This window comes from Heptranchias perlo, chromosome 15 (genome assembly GCF_035084215.1).
Source record: "Heptranchias perlo isolate sHepPer1 chromosome 15, sHepPer1.hap1, whole genome shotgun sequence".
Lineage (NCBI taxonomy): Eukaryota > Metazoa > Chordata > Chondrichthyes > Hexanchiformes > Hexanchidae > Heptranchias > Heptranchias perlo.
In genome coordinates this window covers 16,939,896-16,957,579 of record NC_090339.1, presented here as the reverse complement: position 1 = coordinate 16,957,579, position 17,684 = coordinate 16,939,896, and the positions used below count along the sequence as shown (strand labels likewise).

The window sequence follows — 17,684 nt, the reverse complement described above, 5'->3', positions numbered from 1 at the left end:
TTCCAATCCTCCTTAGATATGGGGGTGATGCCAGAGGATTGGAGGACTGCAAATGTTATACCCCTGTTCAAAAAAGGGGAGAAGGATAAACCCGGCAATTATAGGTCAGTTAGCCTAACGTCAGTGGTGGGGAAACTCTAGAGACAATAATGCGGGACAAAATTAATTGATACTTGGAAAATTTTGGCTAATAAATGAAAGTCAGCATGGATCTGTCAAAGGAAAGTCATGTTTGACTAACTTGATTGAGTTCTTTGATGAAGTAACAGAGAGGGTTGATGAGGATAGTGCAGTTGATGTGTGTATGCAGACTTTCAAAATGCATTTGATAAAGTGCCACATAATAGACTTGTTAGCAAAATTAAAGCCCATGGGATTAAAGGGACAGTGGCAGTGAGGATACAAAATTGACTAATGGACAGAAAGCAGAGAGTAGAGGTGAACGGTATTAGGGTCATTGCTCTTTTTGATATATATTAATGACCTGGACTTGGGTATACTTTCAAAGTTTGCAGATGACATGAAACTTGAAAAAGTAGTAAACAATGAGGAGGATAGTAACAGGCTTCAGGAGGACACAAACAAACTGGTGAAATGGGCAGACACATGGGGCTCAATTTTAAAAGGGTGGCGGGATGGCAGCGGGAATGGGGGGGGGGGGTCAATGGACGCGCAGCAAACCCAAATAAAAAAAACTTACATTTCCCCAGCGATTGCGAGGTAATTGATGCTCATTAATCTTGTTTCCGGGTTTCGCACAGGAGCTGCAACGCCGAGGAGGGTGGGGGGAGAAAGAGAGAGAGGGAGAGAGAGACCTCATCGGGCGCTGGAACAGAGAGTGGAAGGGGGGACAAAGATCGGGAGGGGCACAAAGATCAGAGGGAGGGACAAAGATGGGGGGACACAAAGATGTGGGGGGGCATTAGGCATCGTCGGAGTGGGGGATACATTGGAGAAGAGACATCGGGGGGTGAGACATCAGAGAGGGAGACATCGGGGGGTGAGACATCAGAGAGGGAGACATCGGGGGGTGAGACATTAGAGAGCGAGACATCGGGGAGTGAGACATTGGAGAAGAGACATTGGAGGGTGAGACATCGGATGGGGAGACATCGGAGGGGGAGATGTCGGGGGGGTGAGACATTGGAGAAGAGACATTGGGGGGGAGACGTCGGGGGGTAAGACATCGGAGAGGGAGACGTCGGGGGGTGAGACATTGGTGGGGAGACATCGGGGGGGTGAGACATCGGAGGGGGAGCCATTGGAGAAGAGACATCGGGGGGTGAGACATTGGAGAAGAGACATCGGGGGGTGAGACATCGGATGGGGAGACATCGGAGGGGGAGACATTGGAGAAGAGACATTGGGGGGTGAGGCATTGGATAGGGAGACATCGGAGGGGGAGACATTGGAGAAGAGACATTGGGGAGTGAGACATCAGAGAGGGAGACATCGGGGGGTGAGACATCGGAGAGGGAGACGTCGGGGGGTGAGACATTGGAGAAGAGACATTGGGGGGTGAGGCATTGGATAGGGAGACATCGGGGGGTGAGACATCGGCGAGGGAGGCATCGGGGGGTGAGACATTGGAGAAGAGACATTGGGGGGGAGACGTCGGGGGGTAAGACATCGGAGAGGGAGACGTCGGGGGGTGAGACATCGGGGGGGTGAGACATCGGAGGGGGAGACATTGGAGAAGAGACAACGGAGGGGGAGACATCGGAGAAGAGACATCGGGGGGTATGACATCATAAGGGGAGATATCGGGGGGGGGAGACATCGGAGGGGGAGACATCGGAGGGGGAGACATCGGCGAAGAGACATCGGAGGGGGAGACATCAGAGGGGGAGACATCGGAGAAGAGACATCGGAGGGGGAGACATCGGAGAAGAGACATCGGGGGGTGAGACATCGGGGATGAGACATTGGAGAAGAGACATCGAAGGGGAGACATCGGAGAGGGAGACATTGGGGGTGAGATATCGGAGAAGAGAACTCGGAGAGGAGACATCAGAGGAGAGATATCAGAGAAGAGACATCGGGGTGGGGGGGGGGGGAAGACATCGGGGGATGAGACATTGGTGGGGGGAGGCATCGGACACAGCAGGGGGGTGCAGGTGACATCGTTTGAAAGGTGGGTTTATTTTTTTTTAACTTTGTGAAATGTTATTTTATTTAATTTACTTAGTTTATTTTTGCCTGATCCGGCCCTTCACGCTTGGTCACCAGGCGTGAATTGGAAGCCATGGGAAAGCCGCCCAGGTAAATTGAAAACCACTGTAATTACCTACTATGTAATAAATAAAGTACCTGAAGTACCTCAATGAGGTATATTTGCTTCTTTAAGTATGGTTCCACCGTCTTTGTGAGACGTGGCAGTTGACGGGTTGGGCCCAGATTCCTTACCCGCTCGGGATTTTACCGATTTTCGCTGCCCGCCCCGGACTTTCATTTGAAAATCGAGCCCATGGGCTTTATTAATAGAGGCATAGAATACAAAAGCAAGGAAGTTATGCTGAACCTTTATAAAACGTTGGTTAGGCCTCAGCTGGAGTATTGTGTTCAATTCTGGGCTCCACACTTTAGGAAGGATGTCAAGGCCTTAGAGAGGGTGCAGAAGAGATTTATTAGAATGGTACCAGGGATGAGGGACTTCAGTTATGTGGAAAGACTGGAGAAGTTGAGGTCGTTCTCCTTAGAGTAGAGAAGGTTAAGAGGAGATTTGACAGAGGTGTTCAAAATCATGAACGGTGTTGATAAGAGTAAATAAGGAGAAACTGTTTCCAGTGGCAGAAGGTTCGGTAACCAGAGGACAAAGATTTAAGGTGATTGGCAAAAGAACCAGAGGCGACATGAGGAAACATTTTTTTACGCGGTGAGTTGTTATGATCTGGAATGTGCTGCCTGAAAGGGTGGTGGAAGCAGATTCAATAATAACTTTCAAAAGGGAATTGGATAAATACTTGAAGGGAAAAAATTTAGAGCTATGGGGAAGGAGCAGGGGAGTGAGACTAATTGGATAGCTCTTTCAAATAGCTGGCACGGGCTCCTTATGTGCTGTAACATACTATGATACTATGAAAAGATTTCCCCAGTAGCAGTGTTTTACCGGGCTTCTATAACAAAGGGAGAAAGTCCTTATAATTCATTCCATGCCTCTAGCGCTGTTGAACAATGGGACACATAAAAGAAACCCAGTAGTACAACAACTTTCACTGATATAGCACCTTCCTAGTAGCAAAGCATCCCAAGGCGCTTCATGGGAGCATAACCGGGCCAAAAAGGAAGACAACAGGAGAGATGACCAGAAGCTTGGATAGGTTTTAAGGAGGGTCACGCTGCTACCTGCAAAATATTCCATCTACTTAAGAGCTAGAGAAGCACTTGATGAACCAGTGTATCCCTCACCTATGCGGCCATCTCCATGACGTGAATTATTTAAATTCTATATCCACCAATGAGTGTTGTATCTGGGTTGAAATGTCAACTAACTGGTTCCATGTCTTTGAAAAAGCATATTATCTCCATGTTATTTCACTTTATGCAGCTACCCTGAAAATCAGGTCAAACTACTTTAATGACTAGTTATTAAATATGTCACATGCCTTTTCTTTTTTTAAAAAAAGGTTGTTAATGCAGCTGCCTGATAATTGTAGCATAATCATCATAAAAAGGTTAATCTAAGTGAGTCATTATTGTCAGGCTAATAGGTTTACCCTGGATACATGTAGTACAAAACAGAAAAAGTTTTTCAAATAAACATATTGACAGCAAGCAGTATTTTCAGATGAGATCCTATAATTATCATTCAGGCAGGTGAAGGGTGATAAAGAACAGATCTACAATTTTACCACATATCACTTTTTGCTCAACGTGTAACAAGCATTACCTGCTCATCAACATCCTGTTATTAAACTAAATGGAAAGTTTAACACTTAATGTGTTTTGTGCATTACAAGGAGTCGTTTTCTTGATTGGCTAAGATGTATTCTATGCATCAACTCAGAAATTATCCTTTCTTTGTTGAACTTTATAAAAATAACAAGTGCATTGTGTAAAATGCCAAAATACTTTGCATTTGGGTGATTTGAAGAGTAATGGGGTTTAAAAGAGTTTTTATTGTCCTTGGAATTGAGACATTTTTCCCTGTAGTTATTGTGTGGCAGTATGATGGATAGGTTCAATCTGGCTTATGTCCCAAGGATAAGGACTGAAGATACTCCTCCAAAACTCTTCTTTTCACTTTGTGCCTTAATGGTGTCTGCTTTTACATTCATACTGGTTCCTACAAGTGACCTTATTGTGTGCCAGTTTAGTACTGCTTGACCTATCCTGGAGTGGGCCAAGGGCTTGAACCTGTGAGCTATTAGGCACTTTTAAACTACCATCTTTTTTGGCTTATGTTGCTGAAGAGCAACCTTCGGCATGCCATGCTCCCTCCTGTGTGCCACGCTCCCTCCGGTGTGCCATGCTCCCTCTGGCGTACCATGCTCCCTCCAGCGTACCATGCTTCCTCTTTTGTATATGCCATTGGGAGCACATTCCCTTAGCCAAATTGGGCTCCACTGTGTAAATGTGTGGGACCAGTTGCCTGTGTTTACTTTCCTGGAACAGACAGCAAGAACCTGAGGACAGTTTACGCTGCACTCCTCCTGTGTAAGAAGCAGATGGCACAAATGCTCAATACAGGGAACATTTTGTTCCAATGCTCTGTTCTGTCAATTACTTTGTAGCCAATGGTTCCTTGCACCGTTAGCATTGTCCTGCATGAACAAAGTCGAGCATTTTCAACCAAGCTGAGCTGGACCTCATTTCAGCAGGGACTAAATTCAACTAAATGGGTCATAATATCCAGCGATTAGAAAGGAAACCCACTAGGGGTAATTTTCAGGCCATTGTTAAACAATGCAATTCAACCTCATCCATTACAACGACAATAACTTACATTTATATAGCGCCTTTAATGTAGCAAAACATCCCAAGGTGCTTCAAAGGAGTGTTATCAAACAAAATTTGACACCAAGCCACATAAGGAAATATTAAAACAGGTGACCAAAAAGTTGGTCAAAGAGGTAGGTTTTAAGGAGCATCTTAAAGGAGGAGAGAGGTAGACAGGTGGAGAGGTTTAGGGAGGGAATTCCAGAGCTTAGGGCCTAGGCAGCTGAAGGCACAGCCGGCAATGGTGGAGCGATTAAAATCAGGGATGCCCAAGAGGCCAGAATTGGAGGAGCGCAGAGATCTCGGAGGGTTGTAGGGCTGGAGGGGTTACAGAGATAGGGAGGGGTGAGGCCGCGAAGAGCTTTGAAAACAAAAATGGGAATTTTAAACTGAGGTGTTGCCGGACCAGGAGCCAATGTAGGTCAGTAAGCACAGGGGTGAGGGGTGAACAGGATTTGGTGTGAGTTAGGATACGGGCAGCAGAGTTTTGGATGAGCTCAAGTTTATGAAGGGTGGAAGATGGGTGACCAGCCAGGAGAGCATTGGAATAGTCAAGTCCAGAGGCAACAAAGGCGTGGATGAGGGTTTCAGCAGCAGATGAGCTGAGGCAGGGGCGGAATCGGGTGATGTTACGGATGCGGCCTCGGTGGTGGGGCGGATATGAGGTCAGAAGCTCATTTCATGGTTAAACAGTACGCCACAGTTGTGAACAGTCTGGTTCAACCTCAGACAGTGCCCAGGGAGAGGGGTGGAGTCGGTGGCTAGTTGGAGGAAATTTTTGCTCATCCAGTACTGGATGTCCGACATGCAGTGTGACAAATCAGAGACAGTAGAGGGGTCGAGAGAGGCGGTGGTGATGTAGAGCTGGGTGTCGACAGGGTACATATGGAACCTGATGTTGTGTTTTCGAATGATGTCGTCAAGGGGCAGCATACAGATAAGAAATAGGAGGGGGCCAAGGATAGATCCTTGATTAGTGAGAAATTCTTTTTCTGCTGGCATTAGTATGTAAAGTTCCAAAGTGTTCCGTTTGCCGGCAATGCCAATCCACCACTTCAATGCACCAAAAGTAATGCAAATCCACTGCTGCTGCAGAGCTACGGTTGCACTTTTACAAAAGCAGAGTCTTAGGATTGGGCTTTAACTCAGGCTCTGTACTCCTCTCATTTCACATTTTAATGTGCTTAAAGACGCACCTGGCCTGCAGTGCTCAGACGGTACCTTACGGTGCAGGGCAGCATAAAATGATGGCTTTTGAATTGTTTCCTCCTTCCACAGGCTACAGACTACACTAACATCAATTACTGCAATCATGTCACTTCTTGTCTTTTTTTAAACTCTGTTTAATTAGTGCTCAACAATACAAGCAATTCATTAACCTTCCACGTACAAAGCTAGAGTTCCAAAGAATTCAATAACTTCACAGACCAGACTGCGTTGCTCTTTTTAAAGGGACTTTTTAACCTTACTGCTGTGCTGCTGACTCGCCATCTCTTGAGTTTGATGCATCTGCCAAACATAAGCTGACCAGCCTCCATTCAGGCCTCAGCAGTTGGACCTTCATCTTTACCTGGGTCAATGAATCTGCTGTAAGTATTGCCACCTCCCACAATAGCCTTGTAAGTGCGCTGGGCCAGGTAGTGCATCTGTGTGCTCGCATGGGACTCAGAAATTGCATCATATTTGTATGATGCACTGGTTTGGCTCAGTGCCAGTTCTGAGCTTGCACTCTCGTTCTTTTTTCAAAGGAAGAAAGAACTTGCATTTATATTGCGCTTTCATTACCTCAGGACGTCCCAAAGTGCTTTACAGCCAATGAAGTACTTTTGAAGTGTAGTCACTGTTGTAAAGTAGGAAACGCAACAGACAATTTACGTACAGCAAGGTCCCACAAACAGCAGTGTGATAATGACCAGATCATCTGTTTTTTAGTGATGTTGGTTGAGGGTTAAATATTGGCCAGGACACGTTATAGATCAGTTAGAAGTCCATACCTCCTCTTACAACAGAAGTGCACCATGCAGCAGGATCTCATAGCTTTGGAGGGATGGTTTGAAATTAGAGGAACCATTTTTACCTGCCATATAACAGTCAATTTTTTTTTTAAAACACCTGCTCACCTTTAACGTAGTAAAATGTCCCAAGGCGCGTCATAGGAGCAAAATCTGACACTGAGCCACATAAAGAGATATCAGCACAGGTGATCAAAAGGTTGGTCAAAGAAGTAGGTTTTAAGGAGCAACTTAAAGGAGAAGAGAGAGGACTAAGACTCATAAAGTGATCCCCCCCCACCCTCTCGAAACTACTGAGATCCACGGTTCCATGAAGAGATCAGTTGCTTCCCCGCAGAGGAGACAAAAAAATCAAAAGGACAGCCATCCCCCAGGCAACTCACATGCACCTCCTAGTGGCTGATCCTCAGCAACAGAAGTGGAGGCCTGGGAACAGGTTGCCTTGACGCCCAGTTCATCACCTGAAGAGAAAATATGGAGAGCTCTATCCACATAACCTGACCTCCCCAGTGATAGAGTTAAACTGCTGCTCGTGCGTAAATTATATCTGAGTAAAATTACGAGGGGTCAGTTGAAAACATTAAATTGTACGTGTATTTTATTGATTATGCCTTAGATGTTGTGTGTGTTTTGCAACCGTCTCTTGAGTTGCATGTTCGCAAGGAGCTGATCTTCTGTAGTTTTTAGCAAGACATACCAAATACCTCCTCTGCTATTGAAGCCAGAGCTTCGAATGAGGGTACAGTATTATTCAGCAAGGGCAACCTCTACTTTCCCTTTCAGCAGGTCCCCAAGGGCAGGTACATTCTCTTTCCATGATTACTTGCATGTATCTGAGTCTGTAAACAACCAAAGTTTTAAAAACCTGTTGCCACTTTCATATTGCAATTTTTTAAGCACTGCAGTATCATGAAAGCCCTAATATGCACTTGATTTTGGCAAATCTGCTTCCCCACCCACCCCATCCCGCCATGTTGTATTTAGGATGTCCGAAAAATTCAAATGAGATGATTAGCAGTTGGTGCATTTAAAATATTTCATTAATTATGAGACAATCGTGACACAATTTCAGTAATACGGACTACTATTTATATATGGAACAACAGAAGAGGAATAAATTATTTTTCCTATGAGATTTCTTGTTCTCCCCTTCCCACTGGGCTGTGCTTTGGCAGAGAGGACAGATGACCTGTGTCAAGGCTTCTATAAAAGCTGCTTTCAGCTGACTGCTATAGCACTGGTTCTCCAAGGACACTGCTATTCTCAGGTTTCCAGCGATACCGCTCTATAACCGGCCCCTATGAGACGGTTGGTCCTTCAACTTTAGCTCCCATCTTTCAGAGAAGCCTCCTGTTCTCCACTTGGTGCCTCCACCTTCCCCCTCAACCTCCATACCCCCAACAAAGCTGGCACCCAGACCTCAGTCAACTCCACATTCTAACACATTCTGGTGCACAATATGGAGGCCCCAAATGATTTCCATGAGTTTTTTTTTAAAGTTTAGTGGAAATGGAAGCACGTAAGAAGGGCTGCCAGTGTAATTGTAGCTGCAAAGTAAAGTGCAGCACATTTCAGCATAGCGACTGAGAAACGGAAATGTGTCACAAAGTAAAATGCATTCTTTTCATCAGGAATGAAGTCAACTAAACACAAGAGGATTTTTTAAAAAAAATTCAGCTAATAGGTCATTTAAAAAAAAAAGTTGACCATGTGGCCTAGTGATAACTAGGGGAGGAAAATAGCCTGAGCAGCTAAATGTCTGTGTATGCGGCCAACAAATTTTATGTATACCTAACTCGCATTTGCCAGTTCTATTCTGGCAATCTTTTCAGCATACAGCAGCAATCAGGTATAGTGACCCCCTGTACCCATCAGGACAGCCTTAAAGTACTTACTGAGTTATTTTAGTTGCTGTTTGGAGGCCGTGAGTTACATGCGCTTTTCCTCCCTTTTATATTTGCTTCAGATGCTGGTCTCTGTAGGCATGCGAGGCTCTGGGGTGTAATACAGAGGCTTAGACTACAAACATTTAGGGCTGGATCTCGCCGTTTACTGTCCTGGAACAGGCAGGCCTTAACCCATCAGCAGATTCACAGGGCCCACTTTTTTTCATTGGTTTTACCCAGCTCTGTTTATAGGTAGCAATGTAACCGGCACCAGAGAATACACGTCTGCACTCCTGTAATGTAAAACGCTGAGTTCTGGCCTTCGTTTTCCTCCTCTGCATTGGTAAGAAGATGATACTAATATTCAGCGCTTTGTCCAGAAGCTCAGTTTTGATGAGAGACTGCCCTCTGGGTGACATTAAAAGGGACGCCATTGTTATGGAAAGAGTCTGGTCTGATTCAAGCTTTTATACAGATCACACAATCACCCGAGGTGGCTATTTAGACGACAATGGGGACAAATGTAAAGGATGCACATTCTTTCCAAGGATGCATCATACATTACTGAACTTCACGGGCCTTTTTGAAACCTTTCCAATCTTGTGGAATGTGCCCATACTGGGGTATTTCACACAATAGGCTAAATGATAGCTGCTTATGGGTCAATAATCTATTGTAACCCATCCCTGTGGGAGTTTGGCCTTTACCTTGTCTTGATGAATGATAATTGGAACATGCCTGCAGCACCTTCCTTTAACAAAACAATAGAAATCTAATCTAAGCAGTAAATCTTCAGATTGAATGGTTCAGATTACTGTGCCAGACAGCTAAAAAGTGCATTAAGGGGCCTGAACTAATGCTTGTGCATATGTATAAAAGGTCATAACTTACACAACACAGCTATCAGAAACACAAAAAAAATTATAATCATTTTATATTGTCTAATTTAAAATGATTGTTATTTAGTTGGGATCCACATGACATCAATAACAAGCACTATTTCACTCAGCAGCATTTTGTGACTGGGATCGTCAAAATTAAATGTAATTCATTCTTGATTCTGACGTGCCATTTAGTTCAATAACATTAGAAACTTCATAATATCTCTTATTTGGTATGTAATCAGGTACAAAGACTGTTAAATTAAAATCTTAAATTGTTGAAACTATAACTTTATTTTTAACTTTATTTGAAGGTTGTATCCTTCTACAAGGGCACGTGTCTTGCACCACTAGCACCCCCCCCCACCCCAATTTTCTTTCCTCGCTTCCCCCCTCCCCCTCCTCATCCCACGTAACACATTTCCAGTACCTGAGAGAAAGTGGCTCATGTCCTCTGCTCCCAGCCCACAGCCAATGATGGTCATGGATGGGTGCCAGGATGTGCATGAGTGGAACTTGATGGAGATTCCTCCCATTCAATTTTCTTTCTCTTTCCGGCCAGGAAAAAGACAGACTTTTATTGATACAGTGCCTTTACACGACTTCAGGATGTCCCAAAGCGCTTTACAGCCAATTTTGTACTTTCGAAGTGTAGTCACTGTTGCAACGTAGGAAACACAGCAGCCAATTTGTGCATAGCAAGGTACCACAAGCAGCAATGAGATAATCTGTTTTAGTGGCATTGGTTGAGGGATAAATGTTGACCAGGACTCCACTGCTCATCTTCAGAACAGTGCCATGGGATCTTTCACATCCACCAGAGAGGGCAGACAGGGCCTCGATTTAACATCTCATCTGAAAGACAGCACTCCCTCAGTACTGTACTGAAGTATCAGCCTAGATTTTGTGCTTAAGAGCCTGGAGTGGGACTTAGAACCCACAATCTTCTGACTCAGGAGGCAGCAGTGCTACCACTGAGCCACATCAGGAGTTTCCTGATCTTTGATCAATGCCTGCCCCAGCAGGGTGGCTAAGTTAAAGAGCTCAGCAGAGGTAAGGCATTAAACTGTGATTTGATAGTCCTCCATCACACCACCATTTTATTTTTAAAACTTCAGTCAGCAAGCATGCTTTAATTATGTTGGTATCACACCATGCAACATAACATGCTGTGCTACAGCAAGTAACTACTGCCTGTAAGGAAAGCTCACTAGTTATGAGTAAAAAATCTGGGAAAAAATCTGCAATTTTCAAATTTAGATGAACTAAACAATTGTGACACTCCACATAGGATGACAAATAAAACATTCAAAGCGCACTTTTAATTTAAGTGCAATTCATGACACTTTTAATTTAAGTGCAATTCATGACTACATTTTTCTCAAGAAAAATGTAGTCAAGTAACTGTTATTATCTTCCCTCATCAAGTAGTTAACGGGTAAGCTTGTGGAAAGTATGTGGCCCAGGCAATAGGGGTCGCACAACGTCGCAGGATGTAAAATCAATGCTGCCTTCTTTTTGGCTATTGTGATCATTGTGATCGTGGCGGATCAAGAGAAAATGGGCTAAGAAGCTCACAGCAAAGCAGCTGCTGGAGCCAAACAAGGCCGAGTCCTGTTGACTCTGCTGCTACAATGCTACGTACACTGCTGTTTTGTTGATGTCAAATGCGAGCATGGCATCTCTGATGGTAATTCAAACATTGTTTTAAGTGGGGGTGGGTGTGGGAGGGAGTATGTGTGGGAGTATTTGACCCAATCGTGACTATTGATCTCCAATGATACTGTCTTAAGAGAATTAGTTCAGTCAGAAACTCTGATTGTAGCACCCCTCTTGCCAAATCTAAAGTCCAGTTATACAGCATAATCTTTTCAGAATGGCTGTAGTTTTTTTTGATCCATTTCATTACAGAAGACACCAGTTAAGTATATTTTATGGATCTATGAATTTCTTTCATTCTCATTTCTAATATTCAACATTAGAATATTTTTTTCCAGATTCTGATTTTTAAAAAAAAATTCAGCAGTTGATACCCGGAAGAGTTAAATCTTGCTATTGCACAGATCATATTCATTACATTCGGCTAATCTTTTTTTTCCTGCCCACTGAATCACTTGAGTTTTCAATCAATTATTTAACTGACACACACTACTGTCTCGAGCTATCTGTGTGTTCAGGGTAAAAGAGAACCATTGGGCTGAGCTAGAATTAAGGTCCAATTTTGGGCAAGGTTTTGGAGGGGAAAATGAACCACTGCCCTCTAAACACCGCCTACATTCTCCCTCTGGGGCAAAAATCTTCCTCAGATAATTCAGCTGTGGAAACTCCCTTTTTTGTCAGTTGCAATTACACTTTCAGCAATTTATGTAGCACTGGGACTGCAGTGAGAGTATGTGGGTGGTCAGTATGCACCAGTCCCTTGGAGGGACAATGGCAAACACACCCTTATTTTGGATGCCATTGCCACTATTTTAATTGCAGTAATCAGTTGTCCATTCCTTCTACAGAATTGAAAACTATTTTATAAGATCATCAGTCCAGGAACATTTTTTAAAATTTTAAGTTCACAATAACTTTCAGTAAGTTAAATTACTTACAATAAGCACTGTTGTAAATGTAAGAGGTGAGCTTGCTTTTTTTAATAAAATGTCTGAATTGTTTTGCAAACATACTTAATAACGTCTTGTTATTAATCTTTCTCTTCACTTTTGTTTGATGTCTGTTTGTTTTATGTCTCTATTTTTACTAGTTTGGTTATCTTTCATTTCTGCTTTCATGTTTCTAGATTTTCCTCGTGTTTTTTTCAACCTAACTTTTTTAAAGGTCATAACAACTTTTTAAAAAGCTCGCTCTTGCTTTGTTTTCTTTTCTTTGAGAAAGATATGAGAAATCAATCTGTCCTCCTTGCTTTCAGTAACATTCAGTGCCCTCATGTTGCTGCAGTAAAAAAATGTTTTCCCCTCATCCGAACTCCTTTCACATTCCTACAGCTGTCTCCTTTCCCTATTTTTTCAGTTCCTGATGTTTATCTGTACTTCTTATTTCACAAATTGACTTTCTAGTCACATTTAACCCTTCAACACAATTTTTAGCCACTTCCTCGCAATAGTTAAGTTTCATTTTAAAGGATTTATTAGCTGGTTCCCTCGCCTCCAATTTCACATCCAACTATGACTCAGTATGCTCTGCCAACAAGAAAAACTGTACAATACCACTGAATGAATGCATCTCACTTTAGTTCAAACTGGTGGATTGAAATACTTCACGAACAAAGTGTCCCAAGCAGGACACTTTGGACAAAGATGTTTCTGTTCCATGCATGATTCCTCATCCCCACAATTACCCACTCCCAGATTATGGCTAGAGGCAGAGTAACTGGCTCTTACATATGGAGCCTCATGTTAATTAAAGTTTTGTACTGTCAACACTTTACTTCAGTCCCACCGTTTCATTGACTCCTTGAGTCACATTAAATGTAGCATCTAAATCCATTTTCATGCCTAGAAAAAAATGGACAGTTGCACAAACAATGTTAGACTACAGCTGATCATCTTTGCTTGCAATGCAGTTTCTGAGTTAGAACCGCAGTGAAATTAAACCAATTGGAATGTAAAAACCGGAAATATACACTCGTCCAATATCTGTTTGAATTGAGCCAAGTTTGCTGAATCAGATTCGTCTGCTCGTTGGCCACTCGATAAATAACTTTGCAAATGTGTCCAATTGTTTCGAAAAGAGGCCCCACTAAACATTTCTAGGGCATTTCTCACCAACCCAAGCCAAGCCTTCTTGTCAATATCACGTGGTAATAGATTTGGTGAGAGTGACCAGACCTATCCATTGGTAAAGGAAGGCTCCTCCAAGTGCCACATACTAAAGCCTCTACGAATTCTAGATTCGAATGCAAGATCAGTGGGCGCACTCACCTCTGGAAGGGGCATCCCGTTGATGATGAGATCCGGCTGCTGTTGGGAGCTCTGGGTGCTGGTGAAGGTGTGGTACACATGGTTTCCAGTCGCGTTCCTCGAATTCTGATTCTCCACATTTAAAAATGTAGCCTCCGACCTTCGGCAACCTAAAGGCAAAGTCTGCTGGTGGTAGTCGAAATAGTTCAGGGAGGAGGTGAGCGAAGAGCAGCTGACTACGTTCATCTTGTCAGTCTCCTCCATGTCTCTGGGCACCAGTCTGATGTCATTCTTGCTGATCTTATTCTTTTTCTTCGGTTTCTTCTGTTGCCCATAGGAATACTCTGCAACCCTGCAGTTGTACGTCCTGATCTCCTTGTTATCTCGCTTGCACTTGACCGCTACAAAGATCATGGTTACAAAGAGGATAGCAGCGATGGATCCCAGTGCGATTATAAAAATTAAGGATAAATTCAAGGACCCTGTCGATTCCTGAGCATCTAGAGCAGGGGAGAGGTACACCACGATTAGAGCAGTGGAAGAAAGGGCCGGCTTCCCGTGATCCTGGGCCACCACGATCAGTTCATAGTTGGTCTCAGCGCCGTCCCCGAAGCTTCGGGTGGTCCTGATTTCTCCATTAGTTTGGTCCATCTCGAAGAAGCCTCGGTCGCCATCGGCGATCTCGTAGGTCAAGCGGCCGTTGTCACCTTCGTCGTAGTCATCGGCTTTGACCACCGTCACTAAGTAGCCAGAGCCGACGTTTCTGGGTATGTAGACATCAGTGGTCCCATTAACCAAAGGCGGAGCAGTTATAACCGGGACATTGTCGTTAACATCTAACACAATCACCCTGACGGTGGTGTTACTTTCCAGTGCAGGGTTGCCCCCATCTTTGGCCATGACCTTAAACTCGAAAGACCTGGTCTGTTCGTGGTTGAACGACCTCAGGGCATAGACATCCCCCGAAGTGGGGTTAATGGACACGTAGGTGAACACGGGCATGTCCTTGACCTGGGATGGTATAATCTGGTAGGAGACGCTACCGTTCAATCCCAGATCTACATCTCTGGCGGAAACCGAGAGGAGGTGCGACCCTGGGGTGTTGTTCTCCTGGACGATTACCTGGTAAAAAGGTTTGGAGAAGAGAGGGGGGTTGTCGTTTTCATCCGTAATCCTGACCGTGAAGGACTTGGTGGATTGGAGTGAGGGGGAGCCGCCGTCTTTGGCCAATATGGTGAGGTTGTAGAGGTCTCTCTGCTCTCGATCCAGCCTCCCGTCCACCAGTATGGTGTAAAAACTCTCGTACTCCTGCAGTTTGAAAGGAACGTCCCCTAAAAGTTTGCACTGGACCCTCCCGTTGGCCCCAGAGTCCCGATCGGAGACCCGAACCAGACCGATCACGTAGCCGGGAGGGGCGGCTTCGCTCACCTCCACCGTCTCGCTGTTGACTGAGAATAAAGTGATAACTGGGGTGTTATCGTTCACATCCACTACGTTCACCGTCACTTTGCAGTGAGCGGGGATAGAATTGGGTCCCAGGTCTTTAGCCTGCACATCGATCTCATAGACACTCCCTTCCTCATAGTCTATGTTGCCTTTCACCGTGATGGCTCCCGTACGGGGGTCGAGTTTGAAAAGTTCCCTGGTCCTGTCCGACACATAACTGTTGAAGGAATACACGATCTCGCCGTTCGTCCCTTCGTCGGGGTCGGAGGCGTTCAGCTCGATAACCAGGGAGCTCGCCGGCGCGTTTTCCAACACGTTGACCGTGTAGGTGGCTTGGTCGAAAACCGGGTAGTTGTCGTTGGAGTCGATGACTTTGATGTTGAGTTGGGCCGTCCCGAAGTTCGGGGGCTCGCCCCCGTCCAGGGCGGTGATCATGTAGCTGTAGTGGGACTGGATCTCCCTGTCCAGGGGCTTCTCCACCACCAGCTCGGCGAAGCGGGAGCCGTCCCCCCGGCTCTTGATCTCCAGCCCGAACAAATCGTTGGGCGTGATCTCGTAGGTCTGCACCCCGAAGTCTCCGGCGTCCGGGTCGTAAGCGCTCTCCAGGGGGATCCTGGTCCCCGGACTGGCCGTCTCCGAGATCTCCAGGTCGATCTGCTCGGTGGGGAAGCTGGGCGAGTTGTCGTTGAGGTCCAGGATCTCCACTTTGACCACGCAGATCTCCATGGAGTCGATCATCTCCTCCAGTGAGATCAGGCATTTGGGGCTCTGCCTGCAGAGCAGGTCTCGGTCGATCTTCTGCTTGGTCACAAGTAAACCAGTCGATGGGTTGATGTCCACCAGATGCGGCGCCGAGTTGGATAAGACGCGGAAAAGAGGCACCGTCTGCTCCCAAGTTGAGAAGCCGGCGTCTTTCGCTATGTTCCCGATCACCGTCCCGGCTCTCTCCTCTTCCACGATGGAGTATTTCAAATTAATCACGGCGGCAGCCCGAGCCCAGAAGAGCAGGGCGAGCAGCAATAGCAAATCCATCCCCGATCGGTACCTGTTGATTTCTGGACTCATCGCAAACAGCTCCTAGACGCTGACATGGTGAAAAAAATGAACAACGTTCAAATCCTCACTGTCAAAGTAAAAACCAAAAAAAAAAACACACTTTTCGGTTCACCTTGCAAATATCCGCAAATAAAGTCTTTAAGAAAATGAACCTGGGTCGTAAGATTTCACGTTGCAAGCTCCAGAAACTGGCGTGCACCGAAACCCCTGTTCTTATTTGTGCAGCACTTACTTCAGCACCCAGCCGTGTCGAAATCTGCAGATCTACAAAGAGGTTGTATGTTGCGGCACGAGGTTTAACTTGGATTCAAATCCCAGTCTGCGCTCATTTTTTTCCCGATCGAAGTTTATTTTAGAAATATGCATTTGTACATCTATATATCGTGTGGAGTGGGAGGTGGGTAACTCTCAGCTGCCGCAAGGTTCGAGCACACAAACGCTGCGATTGCAAAAGTGCATCTGATCAGTGGCGACTCTGCTCGGCGCGGCTGAGTCCCGGGACCAGCTTAGCTCCAGCCAATGAGAACCAAGTGCAGGAATTGATTGACAGTTAGAAATTGACAAGTTCCTTTCAACAATTTCAGGAGCTGAGAGAATCAGCCGCCACTCCTGTGATCCCATCGTGAGAGGTGGAGCTTGTAAGATGTGTGTGAGAGAGAATGTGTGTGTGTGTGAGTGAGATAGTGTAAGTGCGTGTATGTGTGCGAGTGTGTGTATGTATGTGGCTGTATATGTGTGTGTAAAAACAAGTAAAATAAATCAAGTTGTAAAAAGATTGAAAATTGAACACAATTGTTTTTTTTCGATGGTTTAAAAACTACTTTTTACAGATTGACAAAAAAAACTAAAGGAATCCCGACTCGGCTCCTTGAAAAGACTTTTACAGTCTTATTAAAGGACTAGGAAGTAGGAGATTAACATAGATGTGACTTGAAGAATCAATCTGTGTGAACCAGCATAATTGCTATTGTGTTTAAATACCGTAATTATGGCCTGTATTAAGAGCAGAGGCGGTGTCTATTTGCGTCTTATAATCATCTCCTGTGCTGCAAAAATTCCATTTTATTGGATATCGAAGCACACAGATTTAAAGGCAGACATTTCTTCCTAACTTAAAACCACATTAAATGATATCATGTCTCTTTAGCTGAATTTCTAGAGTCTCATTTTTGGCCGGCGGGGAAGTAGATTTGTTTATAAATCCCCCCCACACTCGCACACACACTCACAGGCGAGAGAATAAACCAATTAGTTTTTACACTCAGAATCCTGACTAGGAATCGAGATTCTGCTGCTTCTTTTGAAAGAGATCCGCTCTCTGCAGACCACGTTTTGTTTTAAAGTCACCAAAGAACCGCATTTATGATCGGCCGATAGAAATGACAAGATCAATTTCAATAAAATCCCAACCAATGGTTGACTTGGACCCACGAGTCCGGGTTACCGCCGAAATGATTCAGCAAGATTTTAAAAAATTTTTTTTTGCACGAAGCCCAGTGAGTTTATTTAAATTGTTAATATATACATGGAGTTCTTTGATGGTATTTTGTGGTCGAGTCT

General features: G+C 44.7%; 1 protein-coding gene across 1 annotated transcript in view; it reads right to left on the bottom strand.

Moving 5' to 3' along the window:
* The window catches only part of pcdh19 (protocadherin 19), a 103,299-nt gene extending 86,745 nt beyond the window's left edge, over nt 1-16,554 (bottom strand). The window contains exon 1 of the mRNA XM_067996880.1: nt 13,644-16,554. Within this exon, the coding sequence (XP_067852981.1) occupies nt 13,644-16,133 (2,490 nt within the window). The 5' untranslated portion in view covers nt 16,134-16,554. The remainder of the gene's footprint in view (nt 1-13,643) is intronic.
* Nucleotides 16,555-17,684: the final 1,130 nt, after the last annotated feature.